The sequence below is a fragment of the Seriola aureovittata genome, chromosome 16 (genome assembly GCF_021018895.1).
Source record: "Seriola aureovittata isolate HTS-2021-v1 ecotype China chromosome 16, ASM2101889v1, whole genome shotgun sequence".
Taxonomy (NCBI): domain Eukaryota; kingdom Metazoa; phylum Chordata; class Actinopteri; order Carangiformes; family Carangidae; genus Seriola; species Seriola aureovittata.
In genome coordinates this window covers 24582771-24605427 of record NC_079379.1, presented here as the reverse complement: position 1 = coordinate 24605427, position 22657 = coordinate 24582771, and the positions used below count along the sequence as shown (strand labels likewise).

At 42.8% G+C, this 22657-nt stretch overlaps 1 protein-coding gene across 1 annotated transcript; it reads right to left on the bottom strand.

Annotated features, from left to right (window-relative positions):
• Window positions 1–1706: 1706 nt before the first annotated feature.
• Window positions 1707–20332, bottom strand: si:ch211-57n23.4 (immunoglobulin superfamily DCC subclass member 3). The gene is made up of 14 exons (XM_056399731.1): window positions 20305–20332; window positions 18815–19120; window positions 16501–16645; window positions 15721–15851; window positions 15325–15462; window positions 15075–15233; window positions 10595–10760; window positions 9431–9681; window positions 8611–8775; window positions 8171–8359; window positions 6757–6870; window positions 5936–6062; window positions 4905–5019; window positions 1707–4757 (listed from the first exon to the last, which is right to left on the bottom strand). The coding sequence occupies exons 1-14, from the start codon at window positions 20330–20332 to the stop codon at window positions 4683–4685; spliced, it is 2109 nt and encodes a 702-aa protein (XP_056255706.1). The 3' UTR covers window positions 1707–4682.
• Between the last annotated feature and the right edge of the window lie 2325 nt (window positions 20333–22657).

Here is a 22657-nt window from a genome sequence, read left to right as displayed (position 1 = left end):
TGGTTACTACAATAACAGTCACGGCTTGGTCGAAACAGGGACCACTCACCATCAGTTGGAGCCAGTCTACATCCTAACTCCTCTGCCGCTCCACCCTAAAGACAGTCTGAGTGACTCACTCTCTCTGAGTGTTGTTGATGACCATGTTCATCCTTCATGGCCACAGTTCACCATCTTCTGATGACCACTTCCTGTAGGATAATGCTACAATCTCTCAGTCAATCTGAAGATCCCTAGTGCACCCTGGGTGAGACGTGGCGTTCACCTGGACAGGTTGGCAATCTACCACAGGGCGGACTGAGTGAATCTAATGAAGTCTAACAAAAGAAAAAAAAAAGAAAGGGAAACATGGATTCAACAAAATGTCTTTATTTGGTTTTAGGCATGTTGGAAACTGATGAGGGAGAAAAAGCAGAGTTAAATCCAGAGCAGTCTGCAGTCACACAGAGACCAAGCTGTTTGGTGGCAATTACCAAACACAAAATCATATTTGTAGCTCTTAGTTTAAACTACCCCACTGCTATTATTAATTAAATTCAAAATTCTGTTTCTTCTGTGGCCATTATCATTTGTTTTTAATAAGTAATTTGTTCAATATTATGAACACAGAATACTAACTGACAATAAATATGCATTTCATTTCATTTTATGAGCTCCAGTGTCACTGGAAATGTGCTGGTGTTGGCTTGTAGCTACCGTCACAACGTAAAGACTTCAGGCTAAATAAATAAATACGGTGTCAGTTCAAACAACTGCTTAGAAAAATAGTGAAACCCAAACTGAGACACCAGGAAAACACCGGCTGCGTCTCTGCTGCTATCTCTCTACATAGAGTCTACAGATTACTGGAATATTGGATTTCTTTTCATTATTAACTCATTTTTTATATTTTGACAGAATGTCCCTAAAATGTCTCTGTCTCCACATGCAGCTGCTACAATGGTTAAAAAACATATTTATTCATGTCTGTGACATATTCAGATTCAGCCTCGACACTGAAGCTATTGTGGAAGCTGTCAGTTTATGTGATGTTGCTGCTTTGCTGTGAATATGACATCAACAAAAAAGGCTTTTCTGTCTTTAACTGCCATAAAAATATTTTTATGCTGTCATTTGATGTGTTTTGTTTGCGTACATTATGTATGTGATATATTTTATGATATATTTTCTTTTATTTGTATTGGCTATATGCAGGACGTAGGAACTAGGTTTGTGTCCGTGTTGCACGGGGACTGTTTAAGTTGTAACAATGTTAGTTTGTATTCTGGTAAAGTTTAATTTATTTTTGGTGTGTTCATTCCCTCCTGGTCGTGTGACGCCAGCAAGTTTTGTTTATTTACTTGTCTTTTGTCTTACTTGTCTCTATTTACGTGTCTTTGTGTATGTTTATATTTATGTTTCCGTAGTTTGATGTAATACGAGTGTGTGTGTTTAGTTTGTACAATATTATGTGTCTAATTAGTTCAACAGCGCTGGTGGTGTCGATGGTGCCATTTGAAGTAAAGAGAATAAATCCATCAGTAACAATGAATCTTGGTGTGGTCTATCTCCTGGAGGGAGTGACTAGTGTCTATTTGTGACGCAGCCGTGAGAATAATGACTCACATGGAGGCAGTGTGTCGCTCTAACCCGTTAACATGGACGCCAAAGTGAAAACCGAGATGTTTTGCAGCCGCAGCGCACACGCCACGCAGCGCACACGCAGCGCACACGCCTCGCAGCGCACACGCCACGCAGCGCACACGCCACGCAGCCAGTGTGTTCCTGGCCTGAAATCTGTTGTGATTTGCATGAACTAAAATAAATGTACCTTTAAAACTTCACAGGTCACAGCTTGGTCTCTGTTTCCAGCTGCGACTTCTCCGCAGTCAGTCCTCCAAACCTTTTCATTTTAGGCCAAAGACCGAGGACGGGACCTCGGTCACAACTGGTTAAAGCTTTAGTTTTGCAGTTGGCTACAATGAACCAGTGGAAAGTTTAGAGAACATTAGAAGCACTTGTCATCATTAAAGCATCATTTCTCATTGGTACTAGCAGCCAGTTTCTACTTTCCTACAGTTTTTTTTTCTCTTTTTGTCGTTCTTTGTCTTCTAGTCACTGGCTCTTCAGGGCACGACGTGAGTCTGAATTCTCTGGAAAACTCACATCATTCGCTCAAAGAATCCGTCACAAAGTAATCCTAACAAACATTTTCATATCATCCTTCCACGTGTGAAACAAATGAAAACATTTGAATTGATCCTAATCTAATAATAATAATAATAATAACAATAATAATAACAATAAAAACTTTCAACAGAAGCGAACATTCGTTTTGGCAACTTTTCCTGAGCACAGCAGGAAGAACAAAAGACTCAAATGAAAAGAGAAATGAATCGTTCAAAACAGAAGCATTAGCATAAATGCTTTCCATTTTAAAAACTAGTTTAACCACTACATACTTCACACTAAAGACACATCGACTTTTTAGGTCTTCCATATCAAATACACTTTTTGGTATCACATTGGCTCAACAGCTTTCAATTGTGTGAAAAAAGAACAGGGGAGAAGTCCGAGGCTTTATACTGCTCTGCTTTGAGAAAACCTTTAACACTCATAAAGGGTTCAGGTAGACCTTGAGGACCATAAACACCTGAGGCGACACACACTGTAATAATATATGAACAAAGTCGTGGTTTAAAGCACTTTTTCATTAAAATTTTCTTTGTCTAAGAGACTTTTGTGTTTCTGTTCACTATAGACTGAAGTTAGTCGTGTTCTTTGGTGATTAATTTGGGTCAAAAGAAACATTTTCATTCTAAAGTTGTGTTTCCCTCTCAAAGCTTCTGTCCTCAAGGTTTACCCACTGTTATCCATTCACACACATGTACGTCGCCACGCTCGCAAGCATGTTTCTGTGCTTTGGTTATGAGGAAGTGTAAAGGTAAAGACTATGAATGTTAAAAATGTAGAGGTATTTGGTTACATATTTATAGCTAAATATTTGGCAAGAACTCCTACTTTAAAATAGACACAAAGTTTTCCTTATAGTATTGACATAAAGTCTTTCAAAATATCTGACATCTTCATTTGGTCACTCTTTAAAAGTTAAGTGTTAGAATCAACAAAATACAGTTCTGTGTTGAAGGGGTGCACCTGGAATAACTTCCAAACTAGACAAACAAGACATGAAAGATCGTATTTTAAACAAAAAGGTGGTGAAATTATGGCAAAATCTTTTTGGTTTGGGTTCAGTTAAAGCACTTTACACACAGGTGACCCCTTTCAAACAGGAACAGTCCAAAAAATTGTAAAGTAGTCTCTCTTAAAATAAAGGTTTAAAGGAAAATAAAGAAAACCATCAAAATGTTTACATCTTTGGGTCAATCATTCAGCTTGGTTTTCATAGAACTTTTTGGATAGGCTGACTCGGTGAGACACAAGTATCTTCATAAAACTTCTTTAGCCGCCAACTCAGTGTCGTCGAGGCCCCAGGACGACCAGTTTGGCATCTGGAGAGTTAACCTGGCAGCATGGCCTCAAAGTTTGTTTTTTTTGTTTTTTTTGGCTTGTCGTCAATATGCCATGAGGTTTGCGCAGATCAAACAACAGTTGTGTTTGTCTGAACTTGTTTTCTTTAAAAAAGGACTTCATGTGCGTGGCTTAAATGTTCACGAAGCTCGTCGGTCCATATTTTCCATGAGCTACATCCTCTGCACACGCACGTCTTTGGAGATGGAAACTCGTGGAGGAGATTTCCACCAAAACAATGTGGGTGGGAACAAAGGTCACCTGACTGGGACAGGGGGTTGTTCAGGCTCATGTTGACCTCTGGGGCCGTAAGGCTTAGGCTTGTGGTGGTGGACTTCAGACCGCCATGGTTATGCTCTCCATGGTAGTCATCCTGGTGAGCACTCTCTGGACTGGCCTGGTTGGCGGCTGGCACTGGCACTGGTTGAGGAAGGAGCTGGGGGGGGGGGTTTGGTCGAGGTAGGCTAACACTGGCCTCAACTATGGCTCAGACATTCTTCTCAGACTGAGGTAGCTTTTCTTTTTATCTTTTGGAGGTGTGCAGGTTTTGGTTCTTCTTAAGGAGCTCGTACGGTCATTTTGTAATCAGACTCTCTCTGTAAGGCGTTTGCAAAGGCAGCTGTGTTTCTTCCATTTCTTATTGCAGAGGAACTGACGGTGAAATCAAGAGTTCTGTCACAACAGATTCGTTGATACAGGTCCTGGTCAGGTGAAAACATTTGGCTTCATTTAGGGGTTTTAACACGTCAGCGCACCAGGGGAGATCTGAGAAGTGGAAGGTTTTGGTTATAGAACAGACTCCCTCTGGAAAAGTGACGGAAAAGAACGTGACAGGACCTGATCTGGAGCGGCCATGCTTCTTGAAGGCGTTTTTTTTTTTTTTTTTTTTAAAGCATGCACATGTGCACACGCACAGGCAATAAAGGCATTAAGCTTTGGTTTGAGGTAGGGGTGAGGATGGGGGCGGTGGAGTGGTAAGGGTCGGTATGTGTTCTAGCTCTGTCCCTGTTGTGTGGAGGCTACGTTCAGGTTATTAGCAGCAGGTTTATGACCTCTATCAAAGAGAGGCTTGGGTTTTTCTAGGCGAGTAGCACACATGGTGGGGGATAGTTGGGAGGGAGGAGGGCAGGGGTATGGGGGGGGGGGGGTTATGTTGATATTATTGACCAGTGTTAGCCAGTGCCAATGCCAGGCAAACCTGATGACTGCTGCTCAATGATGACCTGGCACTCTGCCGGACAGACCACCTGCGTCACAACAGGAAGGAGACAAAAAGACAAGGAATCAAACACCGTCCACCCAATGATGATGTTGATGATGATTTCTGGAGTTTGTGAAACAGAACTGCACTTAATAAATGAAATGGTTGAATAAAGCTTCACATGTGTGACTACCTGAGGCGTTGACTCCACTCTGGGGCAGTTTGCTCCATCTTTAGGGTTCCTAATGTGTCCTGTGTTGTCCCTCGGTACAGACCAGCTGTCCTGAGTCCATTTACTGCAGAAAAGACTGCAAACAGTTATAACAATTATTAGTACATGAAGAACGTAAAGAGCGATTCTGGTTTCTAATCTGGTCTAAAGGGACCAGATATCTGAAATGTAAACCGGGAACAACTGTGGTCAGTGTTTCATTAAAACATCCAATGTTTGTACCTCTGAAATAAGAATAGGGACAGTCCCAGTTTCATGTATTCTGACCATGGTAACTGTTGTACTGTAATAAACTATGGTGAAGGCCGAGTGATAAAATGACTAAAGGCGGTATTTTAAACAAAAAGGTGATGATATTATGGCTAAATTTTTAAATTTAAACTTTACACACAGGTAAGTAGTCTCTCTTAAAATAAAGGTTTAAAGGAAAATAAAGAAAACCATCAACTCCCTACTTCTGAAGCAGTCGTGAAGTCCTATTGTCTATCTGTTCCTCAATTATTTATATTCGTTTAGTTTGTAAGGGTCCGCTGATCATAGGAATCAAATGCATTTTTTATAAAAAAGTTGTAAATAGTCCATTAGAGACGGTCAGGTGACTTCTTCTTCTTCACCTCTTCCAACATAAAAACTATTTTTGCAAGTTTGGGAATGTTTGTTTTTGTTAGTTTACTGCCTGTTAATGAACCAATGAGTGAGCCAGCTAACCTTTTCTCTGCCTAGAGACAACAACAAAAGAAAAAAGAAAAAGATCGGATAACTCCATTGAAGGTTTTAGCTTCACTTCTGAGGCTGCTATAGCTAGAACCAGTCCATTCATCACTAGATGATTGGTTTTAATTGACAGTTAAAAACATTGACATCTGGTCACCTTAGTCTGGTCCAGTGACTGTATCTATATCAGTAAGTGTGATACACACTATAATCCACCGGATTACAGGTTAAATATATAATATGAAAGTACAAAGGATGTTCAGTGTGGCGGCGTTTACCTGCGTCGATATCCGAACATGAGGAAGAGCACGCAGAAGATGATGCAGGCGGTGCCAATATGGATGCCGATGACAATGCTGCCCAGAGAGGCCTCTCCATCTCTGCACTGACACAGACTGTTGCCCCCTGGAGGCAAACACATTCAAGTGAATGGGAAAGTAAATACTGGTCCACAGGTGCATTTCTACCTGTGTGACAGTACAGTTCATTAAACTGAATTTAGAGAGTTTCATGGAGATATTTACATGTGCTATGAGTGTATTTGGAATTTATAAAAAATCCACTTCTGTTACAGATTTCTTTAGATTTTCTTTTTTTTTATATATCAGATTAAATTCAACTTTTTTATCATTGAACAAGAACAAGTACTGAACAAGGAAATGCAGTTTACCAAAGTGTGAATAAACAAAATAAATGGTAATGTACTAATATAAATATCTATTACTTACAGTGAATATGAAGTATAATTGGCACAATTAACATTGATCAGTTTACAAAGACAGACACAGTATGTGATATAGATTTAAAGTTTTATACTCTATTGAATAAATGGGATATTAGACACTTAATGAAGCTTTTATATAATATGTTTTTTATCCTTCACTTATTATTAAAGTGGGTTCTGACCTGCTTAGGGTTTATGTGGTTATTTGTGTTTCCTGTTATTGAACTAAATGATGATGAAGTCTGACTGAACACGTTGGGAGCTTAAAGGTTTGGAGGTGTGTATGTGAATTAGTAATTGTATTTGGTTAATACGGGATTTCCTCCACAGCGCCCACAGGTGTACCCGGAGGACCTGCCGACAGTCTGGACTCACCTGTGCTTTGGTCACTCAGGCCTTCCTCCGCCAGCGACACCAGTCTCTTGGAGCAGTCACTCTCGCCGTTTCCATTGTAGGCCACCAGTTTGACTTCGTACACCGCGCCCGGTTCTGAAACAGAGTCAGTCGGAGTTTGTGCTTTAAGTCAACATCACATGGACCTCTCCCGTCAGTCACCAGCTGCGTCCTCCTGTCACAACCTCCTTTTAAAACACCAGTTTTAAAACGGGCCGATCCACCTTCAGTGAACGACTGGCGAGAAATTATTAAAGAGATTCATGAGAAGGAAAGACTGACTCTTCTGCTGAGATGGAGAGATGATTTACATCCTGCTAGATGTCTGTAGTTGTAAAGAGTTTGTTGCTGGTGGTTTGTGTCTGAAAAGTTTTATCTTAAAATCTCATTTGTCTTTTTAACACTGTTTTTCTTTTTTCTGTCTTCAACATAAAAACACTGATTATCCAAGTCCACTACGTCCCATATAACATTTGTATTATTGACACTCACATGTTAATATACTGGCAATATTTGTTCTACTGCTGCTGTTCTGTACACTGTGAAAAATACAAATCACTCAGTCACTACATTGCATCCTTTTCTCAGGCGGCTGTGTGTTGATGTATAGACTGAACATTGAGTCATGGCATCACACGTTCAGCTGCCGTCAGGTGATGAACTGATGAGGTAATCGTGATGCGAGACGCTGCTGCTTCACACTGGGCCGCCACTTGTGTGAGGATCAGCGTGTTCAGTCAATTAAGAACAGAGTGAACCAGCAGCTGCCACTTTTCAGCCTTTATCTGCACTGCAGTGTAACGGGGAGAACCCATGGCCATGACAACACACTTGTTGTCATGGTTACAGCTGTTGAAACCCAGAGGCCTGTAACTACAAGGCAGGATTTAACCCTTTGGGTCACAGTTGACTTGTTTAGACATTTGACGGCAGTAAAAATACTCTAAATGTCTTTTAGCCTGAAATTTGATGACTTTTCCTAAAGTGACTCAAAAAACACAAAAATGAAAATATTCAAAAACTTGTTCCAGGTCAAATCTGACCCGTATCTGTATCTGAACCTGAGCTGCCACGTCACTGACTGAGCTTACGGCAGCAGACAGACTGTGCAGTAGTGATGAAAACCTAAAGTATACTCTCTCCCTGCTCGCACCTGTAGAGGTAAACCCAGGGTTAACTGAGCCAGGTGATCAGCAGGTACAGGTTGTCAGGACGGACACTGTTCGGTCCAGTTAACTGAAACTTATCCTGCGCATGTTCAACTTGCTTCGTAGTGCAGGACTCTGACAAATGCTGCCGTTCTTTCTTAAAGACAAGCAGTGACACACACACACACACACACACACACACACACACACACACACACACACACACACACACACACACACAGGCTCACCCATGTTGGAGATGGTGTGTGCATTGATGTGACAGGGCAGCTGGACGGGTCCCTGGAAGTCGGCGTGGGGGACCTTGCGGTACGACAGCCTGAAGCCCTCAGCCTTGCCGGCCTTACTGGGCAGCTCCCACAGCACCTGCACAGCGCTGGAATTCACCACCTTGGTGAAGAAGGTGGGAGGGGTCGGTACTGGACGGAGAGCAGAGACGGAGACAGAGAGATGAGCCGAGAGATCAGGAGAAAAAACAACAGTCCGACAATCCACATCTGCTTCTTCAGAGCCAGAGAGATGGCGAAGCGTCTCATCAGCGTTCACCTGCTGGACGTTTCTTCCGGCTCATGATTTGTCCATAAACAAATAAAACTGCCAAGTTAACATCATGTGATGTATGAGCCTGAATTCTGGATATTTAAGGCTTTCCATCTTTTCATGTTCTTACCTCCACCCAGCGTCGTAGCCACCACAGTGCGGGACTGCTGGCTGGCGCCCAGAGGAGAGTAGGCCTTCAGGTACAAGCTGTAGGTGGTGGCTGGTTCCAGGTTGGTCACATCATGCTGGAAGGTGCCTTTACTGATGGCCTCCTGCAGCTCCTGACTGTCAGGCTCTGAATCACACACACACACACACACACACACACACACACACACACACACACACACACACACACACACACACACACACACAAAGCTTTTACCACACAGTTCGGCTGCACACCCTGCCGACGTTAGATCTACCTTTTCTGCTTTAATTGGCGTATTTACATCATCTTTATACATTTAAAACCTTTATATTTTACTTTTAGATTCAGATTTTGTTTGTTTATTTTTTAAATTAATTCTTTCTTTCTTTTTTTAATCAGCACACCTGCTGCATATGACAATAAAGTTTATTTAAAGTTAAATTGTGTAACAGAAACTTTATTGTTTTCAGGATGTCCGTCTGTCTCATTCTCGCGGACGCGGTATCTCAGTGAACGTCTTCAAACTTGGCACAAACACTCACTAAGATTCAGGGATGAACTGATTCGATTTTGCTGGTCAAAGGTCAAAGACCAAGGTCACGCTGACCTCACAAAACATGTTTTTTGCCTCTTGAATGTGGTTATGTCGAGACATTCGCCCGGAGTCAAAGACGAACTGATTGTGACAATATCTCCTGTATCTTGGCGGCGGAGGGATACAACCACGAGGCGGTGATTCTAGTTCTTTAATTTGAAGCTCTAATGGTATCTCTCTAGAGAAGACGGCGCCGACGCTCACCTCCTATCTTGCGGATGTGCAGGACGTATCCGATGATGCTGTCGGTGACGTTGGAGGGCGGCTGGCTCCACGTGATCTGCAGGGCGTTGGCGGACAGGCCGCTGGCCGTGAGGCCCTCGGGGGCGGCGGGCAGGTCTTTAGCCTGGGCCACAGCCAGACGGGCGCTGGCCTGGTTGGTCCCGGCACTGTTCTCTGCGATGCACTGGTAGATGGCCTCGTCCTCTGCGCTGATACGGGTCAGAGCCAGAGTGCTGCACAGACAACACAGGAAGTAAAACACCAGCACTGATGTTAGGACTACGTGTCACTGGTAATCTGCTGCTGTCTCTCCCGCTGCTGTGTCATTAAGGAATTAATCAGTTCCTCTTTTAGTTTTAGACGATGGTGACTTCTTGTCTTCAGCTGCAACTCTAAAACCCTCGACGCTGGATCTTCCTCTCTGTGTATTTGTTTATTTACAAGGCGCTTACTGGAAAACTGCCTGGACCACATTACACCAGGACTAATGACCGGCTGACGCTCCGTGTCCCTGGATCTGCTTTGATTTTCACCTGCTCATATTTTATTCTACCTGATTCATACAGATCTCTGAGATTTCACTGTAACTCACAGACAGAATTATAAAATGCACCTTCATTAAATCCTTATTATTTTAATAAATTTTGTGCTTTGGTGAATATTCCCACAGTTTAATATTCCATTCTTTAAATTTGAAGTCATTATGTAATCACAGACACACTGAGCATCAGGAGAGTCCAACAGGGTTTTTTCTGTGCAGCGCTGCCACCGTGTGGTACAACTGGTAAATGCAGGACTGTATATTTTGTCCTGCATCTCTGACTTTAGTGAAACTGTCATGACATAATTCAGTGCAACACCGGCACCGTAACGGTAGAGGAAGTGCTACCGCTGTCTGTTTAACTTGGTAATGAAAATGTTTTCCTCTGTATTATAAACACTACAAACATCCGTCTGACTACAAACCTGTGTGACACATTTAACTTCCTGCAGTCATCGTACCTGAGCAGGTTTCTCATGCACTTGTGACTCCTTTAGGGTGAAATGACTTTGATGAACTTTAGTCGGATCAATAAGAAACATCTCAGTAACTGGATCCAACTGATTTCATCATGTTGATTTTTTTTCTGTATTTGAGAGACGTGCCTGTTGTTGTTGGTCAGCTTGACGTTGTGTCCGGGCATCAGGACCTTTCCGTTCTTCAGCCAGATGAGGTGAGGCTCGGGGACACCCTGGGCCACGCAGGTGAACACTGCACTGCCCCCTGCTGGTTTGGACACAGACTGCGGCCACTGCAGGAACTCGGGAGGAGCTGAGGAAGAGCGGAGAGGGAGATGTGAAACTAAAGCACCTGAAAGACTGAAACACTAAAGACAAAGACACATTCATTTGAATAACGCTTGAAATAACAGTTTCAAAGAGGCTCGGTAGAAAGATTCTTCTGTACGTTTTGCAGCGTCACCACTGTTATCTGGTCAGGAATAAAAAACGATCACATCCTCCTCCACGCCACAGGACTAACAAGTGTTTACAGTTGTAATCAGGTGACATGGTATAAAATAGTCCAGGTACAAAAGTTCACAGAGCAACAAACAGGAAAACGTGGTTAGCTAAGATTGTTATGGAGAGAGCAACGAGAAGGGAAAGAGTTTTTAGACCAAATCTGATTTTTATTTTTCACTCTTTCTACACTCTACACACCTTGGTCGGCCATTTATTTTGTTTTTCGGAATACGTCTTAATTTACCCAGAATTCATTGTACCACCAGACAGTCCAGAACTTAACTGCTTTGAGCATCAGATATATTCAGACTGAGTCTATCTGAAGTCATGTGACACAGTGACACAGAGTCTCTCTGGGTGTTTCACAGTGTAATTACATGGAGACAGAATGTGAATGTTCATTTTAATGGAAATTCATTTATTGACTCGTTAATTTATTTATTTGTAACGAGAGTTTTGTTGAGGGGCTGAGAAACACGCCTTAAAAGATAAATCTGTTTGATTACTAATTGGTTTTAGTTGCTTTATAAAAGGAGAACAAAAGTATAAATATATATATATATATATATATATATATATATATCTATATATATATAAAACACACACACAAACACTCACACACACTCAAAATGCATGTGCTGGGATATAGGCAGTGCTCCTTAAGCCCTGAAGCCCCTCCCCCACCTCCGCCTCTCATTGATCTAATGACCTCAACGCTCATCATGGGGGGGTGGGGGGGGGGTGGGGGGGTGTCAACAAGATGACCACTTCAATAAGGACACATTCATCATCACTGCAGCCGGGGTGGGGGGGCGATCTATCTATCTATCTATTGATCTATCCATCCATCCATCTATCTGTGACATTTGAGAAAAAGAACGAGTTCAATAAACTGTTTCCCTCGTTATGTCAGGTTATACATCAGGCTGTGCTGTCTCTCTGTGTGTGTGTGTGTGTGTGTGTGTGTGTGTGTGTGTGTGTGTGTGTGTGTGGTGTCATTCTCTCTCTGGGGGATCAGCTTTCCGCCCCTTCATCTGTTCAGCTGTCCCACCGCCGTGTTTAGAGAGTGTCAGGCGTCGTCAGCTGACCGCTCATCAATCGATCCATACTCTGTATTGATCAGCGGTTCTGTTGACCTTGAGTTTCACCTCAGACGTCTCATTGTGTCTCACTGGCTCCTGCTGTTTCGTCTGAACATGAACCTCAACTGAACGCTGTTTGTCACTGACGCACGTATGAGCTTTAAATGTGTTGAAATCAAAACAAATGACAGTAAATCACCGTCTAAATGTCACTGTAATAAACTGTATTTTAATGGGTAATGCTTATTTTCAATCTGCTACCACTTCATGTGTCCTGCACATATTAATATATGTCGTCAACACATTAGGGAAAGAGTTTAGTGGCTCCGTGTGCGATACTTCTTAACCCTTCGGAGTCCGTCTAATACAATGACCATGTCTTATTTACATGAACATAACTTTATTTAAATGGTCATGTAGAGACAAGCTGAGAAAAGCAGCTGATGTGGGGCTTTCAAACAGGATTTAATACACATGATTTATTAAAAGAAAGTTTGAAAATAGTGAGTTTATAATATTAATTAAATTTTTTTAGTTCAATTTCTAATGAAAAGGTAGAAGAATAAAACTGCGTCACATGTAAGATCAAACAGACTGTAACTTTAGAGCTTTACTTCTTCCATTTTGTTTGTATAAACATGAAACTATATCTTTTAAACTGTTCTCTGGTCGTATTCTGACTGATACAGAAAACAACTTAAAGAAGGAGACAATGCATGTGGAGGAATAACAGTAGAAAAGATCGACCCTGACTCCAGAGGGTTAACGCACTGTTCTCCAACATGGCTGACCATCCTTTGTGTGTCTCTCCACACGATGACACCCTGGTCGCCCTCACCCCTCAGCTGGGATGCTATCCATCTTCCAGCCTTTCCTAATTAAGCCTGAGACCACACCTCCTTCCTCCTTCCTCCTCCCCATGTGTCCATCCTGACTCCGCCGCCTCCTCCCACACACCCCAACTTGTTTTCACCCTAGCCCTACATTAGGGTGACGTACACCCTGAATCCTCCTGTTGAGGTCAGGGGGTCAAGGGTCAGAGGTTGCCGCTCATTATTCAGCTCCTTTCCCTTTTGCTCCTGCACCTTGCACTGAACTGAACTGACCGTCTAGTCGCTCTCCGGCTTTTGTGTCCATGTACGCTGCGCTCTTTGTGTCCCTTCATCGTGACCGTGACCACACACACACACACACACACACACACACACACACACACACACACACACACACACACACACACAGACACATTGTTTGAAAGTTCAGATCTCCAGTCTCATTTTGTTTGTTCGTTTTTTTCCAAATATAAACTCTAAAATCTTTTAATCGTGTTTCTAAAAACTTATTTATTACTTATTATTTAGAATATTTCTGTGACAGTAACTGATGCTTTGCTCTAAGTTTGAATACATATTTTTGTTCCATGTTTATATCATCCTTCTTCAGGACCTGATCCTTGCTGGGAACCACAGGATTAAACTATAAAGTAGTTAAAACTCCACTTTAAACAACTACAGCTGTAAAATCCTGTGTACACATCGATGCATCCGCATTAATAATCTATTAATGCACAGTCACAGGGAACAAATACTTTTACTTTGGTAGGACTTTCACTGCAGGACTTTGGTTTACATTCATGTATTGGTTTTACTTTACTTCAATCTGATTATTTCTTCCTCTTTAGGGGAAATATGAAGAGACTCCAGAGACGCCTGAGACACAGCTGAGCAATAGTGTCAGTGTTTAATTGTCAGAAAGGAACTGGAAGAAGGGGGTGTGCATAAGTGTGGAGGACGTGGGTGGGTGCAGGGTGTCTCACAGCATCAGTGTCACCACACACCAGCCTCCACCCCCACTAAACAGCCAGGGGCAAAGGTGAGAAGAAAGGGTGGAGCTTCGCTATTGACCCTCTCCTTCCCCTCCCCTCCCCTCTCCACCACCGCCAGTTAATATAGTCAAGTGCATGTGCACACACAGACACACACACACACACACACACACACACACACACACACAGGATATATGTCATGTGATCTCGTACGCTCAAACAATTAAACAAAGACTGCAACAACAGCTCCATGTTTGCTGGAGCAGATGTTTCTGTAACTAACTCATTTATCCTCAGTCTGTCTTTACTCAGTCTTCCCTCCCTGACTCCACCTCAGCACTAATTTGATCAGAATGACACTAATTATGTTCTGACTAAAATGTAGTTAAAAAAAAATAAAAACCTTAAAAACGCTCATCGAAACAATCTAATATCTGTTTAAATGAAGCTTTGTGTAAAATACTTTCAGAGGTTGCACTGCACTGTGTCTCGCCGCTGCTGCAGGTCGACTGAGGGAGTCAGGAAGGAAAGTGCGGTTTTCACCGGAAGATAAACCGCTGAAAGTATTTTACATGAAGCTTCATTTAAACGGATATCGGATTGTTTTGATGACTGTTTTTAAAAAAAGTGTGTAAAACATGCAACACATCACTCTGCTGGAGTTCCCGCTCAGCTGTCAGAACTGGGACGAGCTCATCGTAATCTACTGTAGCTAATGTACCGACTATATACGACTTCCTCACACAACCTCACATCAGAAAACACAGTCTCTAAAAATATTAACAAAGTTATTTTGCCATTCATTTTTCATCAACATGGATCATGTGTAAAATTAGACCATGCTAGATAACTACATGCATGCCATCGCCATGGAAGCGTGGCGGCGGCAACTTAAAGACGATCTGTGGTCACTTCTGTGTTAAGGTACAGGCTGCTGTTCTCAATCACAGTAACTGCGTTACTACTGGTAGCGCTGCAGGCTGCTGTATGTGATGGATGTGGAGGACTGGATCGTAGGCGGCCTGGTGTGCTTCGTTTCTGATTTAATGCTCATAATTTGTGTGTGGGCTGTTCCTCTCCTCTGAGGTAGATCGCAGCGTATTTCCCAAACTGTCCCAGAGCAGAACAGACTACAGTGCAGCAGCGGTCAGTGCTGACGTCCACTGTTGAGCTGTAGAGAATGGAGTGAAGTGCAGGAGTCTGTGTACGACCTCACCTTGTACCACGAGTCGTCCAAGTGCAGTACGCCTCATTCTGGTGCCGGGCCGATTGGCGGCACAGACATACACACCAGAGTGCTGCAGGGAAACGTCTGAGATCATCAGGTTCCCCGTCCCCAGGACCTGGATACCCTCCACTCCAATGGATCGTCCGTCTGATGGACACACAGACACACAGAGACGGTTTGTGAGATTAGCTAATCGTCCTCCAATCATATAAATCCGATTAGGATTTCCCACTGGTACCTAGCCTGCTCCAGGAAACGATGGGCTTCGGGTTTCCTGTGGCGATGCACTCCAAGATGGCCGTCTGATGGACAGTGAGGGTCAGGTTCTGGGGTCCTGACAGGATGAACGGCTCTTTGTAGATTCTGGAAGCTCCACCTGGGAAGATGAAGGAAGACAAGAAGTGAAGGTGGATGAGATGATGAGTAATATGTTCCTGCAGTCTCCACGTCAATCTTTTCACATTCTCACCTGTATCTACCCAAATCTACCTGAACCTACCTGTATGTACCAGACAGACAGACAGACAGACAGACAGACAGACAGACAGACAGACAGACAGACAGACAGATCATCCATTCATCCATTCTTTCTCTAACTACTTATATGTTACACGCTACACGCGTGTCCACCTACCCGTGACGTTGAGCATGGCCTCATGGCTGTAGCGAGTGTTGGCTGGGTTGGCGGCAACACATCGGAAAACCCCAGCATCTGCCTGCCTCACACCTGTCACCTGGAGAATACCCATTGGCAGCAGAGTGTACCTGGACGGGGAGGAGGGGTCAGAGGGCAGGTGAGTAAACAAATGTGTGAGTGCATAGTTTACATTCATGTCTGTTGTGATTGATTCCAATAGTGAAGTTTTCATGGTGGAAACATTTTACATCTACATATATGTATTTACATATATGAACATATATTGACAGGCTTTGGGATGGATATAAATTTACGTAACACGTCTGTAATATAATCACACATATATAAACATACACACATGTTTGAGCTGGACATATACACTGTTGCTCATAAAGTTGGAATAAAATATTTTCTACCTCTTTCCATGAAATGAAGTGATTTATTCTTTACAGATAAAGTGTATATCTTCTCAAAACTTTAGTAGTCAATCTTTTCCATACATATCACAATGAAAATGAAACCACAATTAAACTGAAAACAAAATTATTCCAACTTTATGGGCAACAGTTGTTTCATGTTATTCTTAAATATATGTACATGTTTGTTTTTACTTCATATGTACATATTTTTCATATAAGGAAATATGTGCATATATATTACATTTGCATATGGGTTATGACACATGCTGACTGGTGTATTTGTACATTAGGTAAAGGCCGTACTTCATCCTATGACGTCATGGAGGTTATGTCTTTATATACAGTCTCTGGGTGTTACCTAATTTCGGTGGTGTTGAGTTTTACTCTGTCTCTCTCCCAGGTGATGATGGCTTCAGGTACTCCGTTGATCTGACACTGGAAACGAGCAACGCCTCCCTCATCCACAGCCATGGACACCGGGTGGGTGTGGAACTTAGGAAGAGCTGAGAAACAAACCACACAGAGATCAGCTTTAATGTTTTAAACCCAATTTACATACATTTGCATATTCAAATGATGCATTTATGAAACATCATCTGAAGATAACATCTTCTAGTGTCTGAAAATGTGCTTGTTTATCATGTGACTAAAACCCAACCTAAAGTACATCAACTCATACATGGTATTTTTTTGTTTTTTTTTGTCCTTGCCTGAAAAAAGAAATGGATGAAATGTGGAGAGAAGTGCTCTCATGGCGATATTCATAACTTGGAATTCTGTGATTAGTGGATCCTTATGCACTAAAGGCATATAAATAATGGACAAATGGACTGATATCAAGACTTCTAGACCTCCTCAAAGGTAGGGATTCAACACCACTTCACTGGTCTTACTGGTTTATGATGCTGGTAGAGATTAATGAATTACTGAACAAGCAGCAAACTAAATCATGCGTGGCCTTTGTTAGGGTGAATTATGACACATTCTTTAGAGGGACAGTTTTGCTTTCCCTTCATCCCCAAACCCTTCCAGGACACACACACACACAAACACACACACACACACACACACACACACACACAAATCCTAATAACCTGGTGGCCATAATCAATAAGGGCGTACACCATAGAGGAGGGGTCTGCAAATGAGAGAGTATCACCATGGCAACTCATTGCACTCAAGGAAGACCACCTCAAAGTACCCGTAATTCTCCTGGATTACCCATAAACCCCTGTTTTTATTGGCCTGAGTGAAGGGGTGGGGGTAGTGAGGAGAAGCCTGTACATTGTAGTGCAGGTGTGTGTTTGTGTGTGTCGAGCACATGTATGTGCAGTAATGTACACGCTGTGTAATTTACTGGTTTCCCATAATGAGAAGCTGGTATGTTTGTATTGAGGTTTGTATCTGGGCACCTGTTCCCTCTGACAACAAAGGAGGGGGGGGGCTTGGGTTGCCAAGTATAAGGCAGAGTTGTTCACAATGTGAAGCGTCATTTATTAAAAAAGACTATGGGATGTTACGACAGAGAAAAGGCAACATGCGGTGACTGTCTGTGGGACATCCAATAAACTCCTGAGAAAATGACTGTTATCTTCAAGTGAGTATTAAAGCAGGACTGGGGAGTGCGCAGCCCTCACATCTGACTCCCTGTGTCTGATGTGATTATCACGGCTTCATTATGCACAACAAAGGTTTAAAGGTAAAAGCCGTGAGGGAGATTTTTCTCTCTCCAGCTCGTTTTGCTAAACTTCACTAACACTCCAGGAGTTCAGGCCATAACAACCTTCCCACTGTGAGACATCGTTCAGCTTCTATCATGTTCGTCTCTAGATGGAGCCACTGCTATCATCTGTAGTTAGAGTAGCCAGGGTCTAATACATTAAGGTTCACAGGGAAAGACTTATTATATTGATCAAATCCTGTTGTTGTCCAGGATGAGCTGAGCAGGGGGATGGAGGTTCAGTATATTTCAGTTTGACAACATGCAGGACAATAATTAGTCAAGTAATAAACTCAATGGCCCATTATTACAATGAACAGCAATAAATGGAAAACAAGTAATTACTTCAAACTTTGATTTATATTTTGAGCAGAGGTTTCGCTGACTTGAGGTGTAATTGTTTTACTACTGTCTTACTAAGTGATGAGTGTTTAAGTCGTCATCTTATTGTCTACCTGTTTGTGTATCTTAATGCATATTTAAATGTATTTAAACATACACTGTGATCACTGGTTATATGAAGACATGTCCACTTGTTTGTATGAAAACATATCTGAATGTATATTTGAATCGTTTGCATTTCTGCTATTAATATTTCTTTTGTTATTTACTTTATTTTTCTGTACTCAGGTCTCACTTATAAACGAGATCTTGAACTCAATGTGACTTCCTGATAGTAAATGTATCAGACATCCACAGAAGAAAATGTGATTTGCTCCCATAATTATCTGTTAGCATCTCCTGACTCCACAAACGGATCAGTGCGACCTGATGGATGATCTCAGGTAGACGTGTCAGGTAGAAGGAGCAGCTGGTGCAGTTGATGTGGTGTTGAATCTAATGCACTTCTGCTGCTCAGGGTCTGTGTAATATCTTTACTTCTGTTTGTGTGGCATAAAAAGTGTAAAGTTGTATATTGTAACTGTGTTTTGCAGCACAGTCAAATACTTACATGCCAGCAGGACTTTGGCCTTGCGACTGACCAGCATGCCATAGCGATTCTGGGCGGCACAGTCGTACTCGCCCATATCGGCGTCGCTCCCCTCTCTGCGTTTCTGGAAGCTCGTGATGAACAGCGTGCCATTCGCCAGCACCCGAACCCGCGGGCTGGTGGGTAAAGGCACCCCGTTTTTACGCCACGTGACCATGATGGGTTCCTCGCCCTGAACCCGACAGTCCAGCATGAGCGGGCGATCCCTCACCGCGATCACGTCGCTGGGCTCCACCAGGAAAGACAGCTCCGAGGACAGACAGCCGCCTGCACACGGGAGGAAGAGGGAGAACATTCACACTCAGATATGAAATCAGGTTCATGCACTTGTCAAACTTCCTTCAACAGTGAATGGAAACAGGAAGGGTGGATGTGTTTTTACAGCCAACATGCGCTTTAGAAAGATGAACAGAGAACTGTGGTTCCTAGAGGTTCTATGAGCAGAACGGGGGGGAGGAACCTTCAGCTGTCAGGCTCCAGGAGGCAGACTCCCTCTCTACACCTGAGACCAGGCTTCAAACTTTCCTCTGTGATAAAGCTTATAGTCAGAGCTGCATCAGGTGAGTCCTGAACCAGCTCTTACTTATGCTGCAGGGGGGGGGGACTCCCATGATGCATTGAGCTCCTCTCTCTCTCTCTCTCTCTCTCTCTCTCTCTCTCTCTCTCTCTCATTGAGGCAGAGATTTGGTTCTATACAAATAAACTGAATTGAAACGGACACCCTGCCTGCGGCGGCACCATGTTGGGGTCTGTGCTCAGTGAACTGGCTGTTTGTTGTAAACTGGAGAAAAGTCTCTCCTCAGTCCAAACACACCTTCAGACTCGGGTCAGATTCAAAGAATGAGACTAGCATCAACACGGAGGGAGCTGTTTGTGGGAAAGTGTTCTGTGAAGACGAAGGAGAATGATTCATCTCATCTCAAACCTACAGACATCCAACGGTTCCAGATAAAATAGCACAGGGGAGGCGTCTTTGTCGGACACCGAGACCTCCGGGACCCCCGTCCCCAGTTGCCCGAAAAACCTTACTCAACACCTCGTTTGATTGATGGCGCATTTGGTTTTGCGTCGTATAACGATTTCACTGAGGAAGAGCCACAATGGAGGCTGAATGCCGGCGAACCATCCAGCCAGAGAGGGAAACAACAATAGCCAAGCTGGAGAGCAGAAGACGGGCAAGGGTCAAGTTAAGAGACCCTCCATTGAAGCCAGGACCAGTTTTGACAATAGTGTTGTGATGATGCTTATTTGCACCCAACCCCCAGTAACCTCTGTAAAAACGCCCGTCAGCCACCATACACCCAAGGGCACCATCTGCCCCTTGTTATGCACCCCCCCCCCCCCACCTCACCCCTCCCATCTCTTCCCATCCTTTCAGATCCACCTCTGGGGTGACTTTCCCATGCCACCAGATCTGTCCGTGTCACCCTTGTCCCCCTCTCCTCCCTGACCTTGGTGACGCTCCCAGTCTTTCCTCATTTTCTTTCAGCCTTTTTTCTGTGTTAATGTTCTCATATGCAAAGAGCTGTGAACTCTTTGCAGCAGCCGCTTCTCCTTCCCAGCTGTGAAGCAGTGACAATGGAAGTTGCACTTGAACTAGACAATGCCTCAACAGTGTTACAATGGAGTCAATGCATCTGTCCGGCCAAATATACCATCAAGGCGCCATCAATCCCACACACAGCAGCTTGCAACTGAACTTGACTTTGGTCTCTTTTTTTGTGTGTGTGTTTCAGTTTCCAGTGAAGTTCAGTTCCACCCTGAAGGTCGGACGATGCTGCTGCTAAACATCAGTACATTTATATACTTACTCACAGGGCTTTGAGCCCATGTAGTTATTCCTGTTATACATGATATAAGCTAATGAGCTGAAAACTGAATTTCTAAATGACACTTCAGATGATGCTCCGTCCAGTTCAGATTGATTTTAAGAACAAATCCAGAACAATCTGCTGGATCTGTCTGTTTTCATCATTAACCGTCGTCCATATGCAGTTTCCTCTGTGTATTTGAAATAACAAATATGAAATCTATTTTCTGAATCTCTTCAGTAACGAGAGCGGAACCAATAACGTTGGATGGTTTTTTTACGAGGGGGATGAAATTTGTTGTGAAACAGAATGAATAATTGTTTGAGGCCAAAATCGTAATTGAAAATAAAATTCGATAACTACTTAATCATTTTTAGTTTTCATTACAAACAGATGGCAAACTTCTTTTCTTACTTAACTTTAGTGGTAACTAGAAAAGTGGAGGCAGAAATGTCAGAGACAAACAGTCAGAACTCGGACAGAGACGTCTTCAATGTGAGAAACTATGTGCACGAGCAAATGAAGTAAAACAGTTCAACTATGCAGAACTGCTCTGTGCTGGTTAACCCGGCGGGTCCTCAGTGGTGCGGGCTGATGTTTTGACATCACAGCACTCGGCTGTAGTTCCTCTGAATGTGAGCAGCTTCATGTTTGATCAGATTACAGAGAGTCTCTTATAGAATATAACATACAACAGAGCTGTTCCCTGTCCTCATGATCTGTTATTGGCTTTACGGATGTGTCACAACAAGAAATGAGCATCTGCCCTCCTTCTAATGAGAACCCCCCCCCACCACACACACACACACACACACACACACACACACACACACCCTGCTCCCCCCAGCAGATGCAACCAGCAGAGAGGTAGTGGTCAGCCATGTCTGGACAGGCTGATAGAGCCCTGCAACCCCTGAGCCTGGTAATGAAATTCAGGGTTCCCAAGGGGGAACTTGTATTGCATTCTGTGGCCACGGTTATCAAACACATGGTGCTGCTAACTGCTAGGCCTAAAGGTTTGCATGCATAGCAGGCAGAGGACTGAGCTCACACTGAAGGATGACTGAGGTTTTGTAGTTTCAGCTTTGACCAAATACCAGAGTAAAGAACTATCATTAGCAAACATAAGGTGTGAGAGGCTGTGGCACGACTTCAGGAAATGTAGGATAAGGAAACAAGATTTAACCCTCTGAGGTCGACGGATGTTTCTGTTAATATCTTTGTGATAATACGGCGCAAATATATGGTTTAAATGTTGTTGAAATCTGTCGACTCTCCACTTTCCGCTTCATATTCTTGTGAGATTGTACATGACTCAGTGCTGGAGCTGGAAGGCCTTAGTTAAAGCAGAGTGACAGTCAGCGCTTCGACTTAATAATATTACAAAATCTAATTTTAGGCATTTATTTAACATTTATCAACTATTTCACTCATTTATTGCTCTATTTTTTATGAACCTAAGACTTAAACACATTTCAGTTAATCCACATCAGTAATTTGGAGAATTTTAAAAACCGGGTTTCAGTTTTTCAGCATTTGGGCCAAAGGATCTTTTTGCACAGAGGGTCAAAAAGTGGCCTCATTATGGAAAAACTGCCCTTGGACCTCAGATGGTTAAGGTAACATAACTTCAAGTGACAGAACTGAAGTTAACATGCCAATGTTATTGCGTCTATAAGTCACTAAATGGTCTGTAAGATCTGCAGCAGCTGCTCAGTTCATGGAGCCAAGAGTTAAAACTCAACAGTGAAATGTGCTGTCCGCTGCTGGAGATTTAATCTGCCAGTAATGACTTTAAAAACTGCTCTGTTCTCCTCTGCACTTCATTTCATCTTTTAATTTGGCAGTTTAATGAGATATTATCCATTTTATTATCTGTTATTAAACTATTTTCATACTGTTTTCTTATTGTGCTTTTTAATTCTATTCTCATGCTTCTTTTATTTCTGGTTCACCAAATAAGCTGCAGCTCAGCAGCAGTTTCGAGTTAACC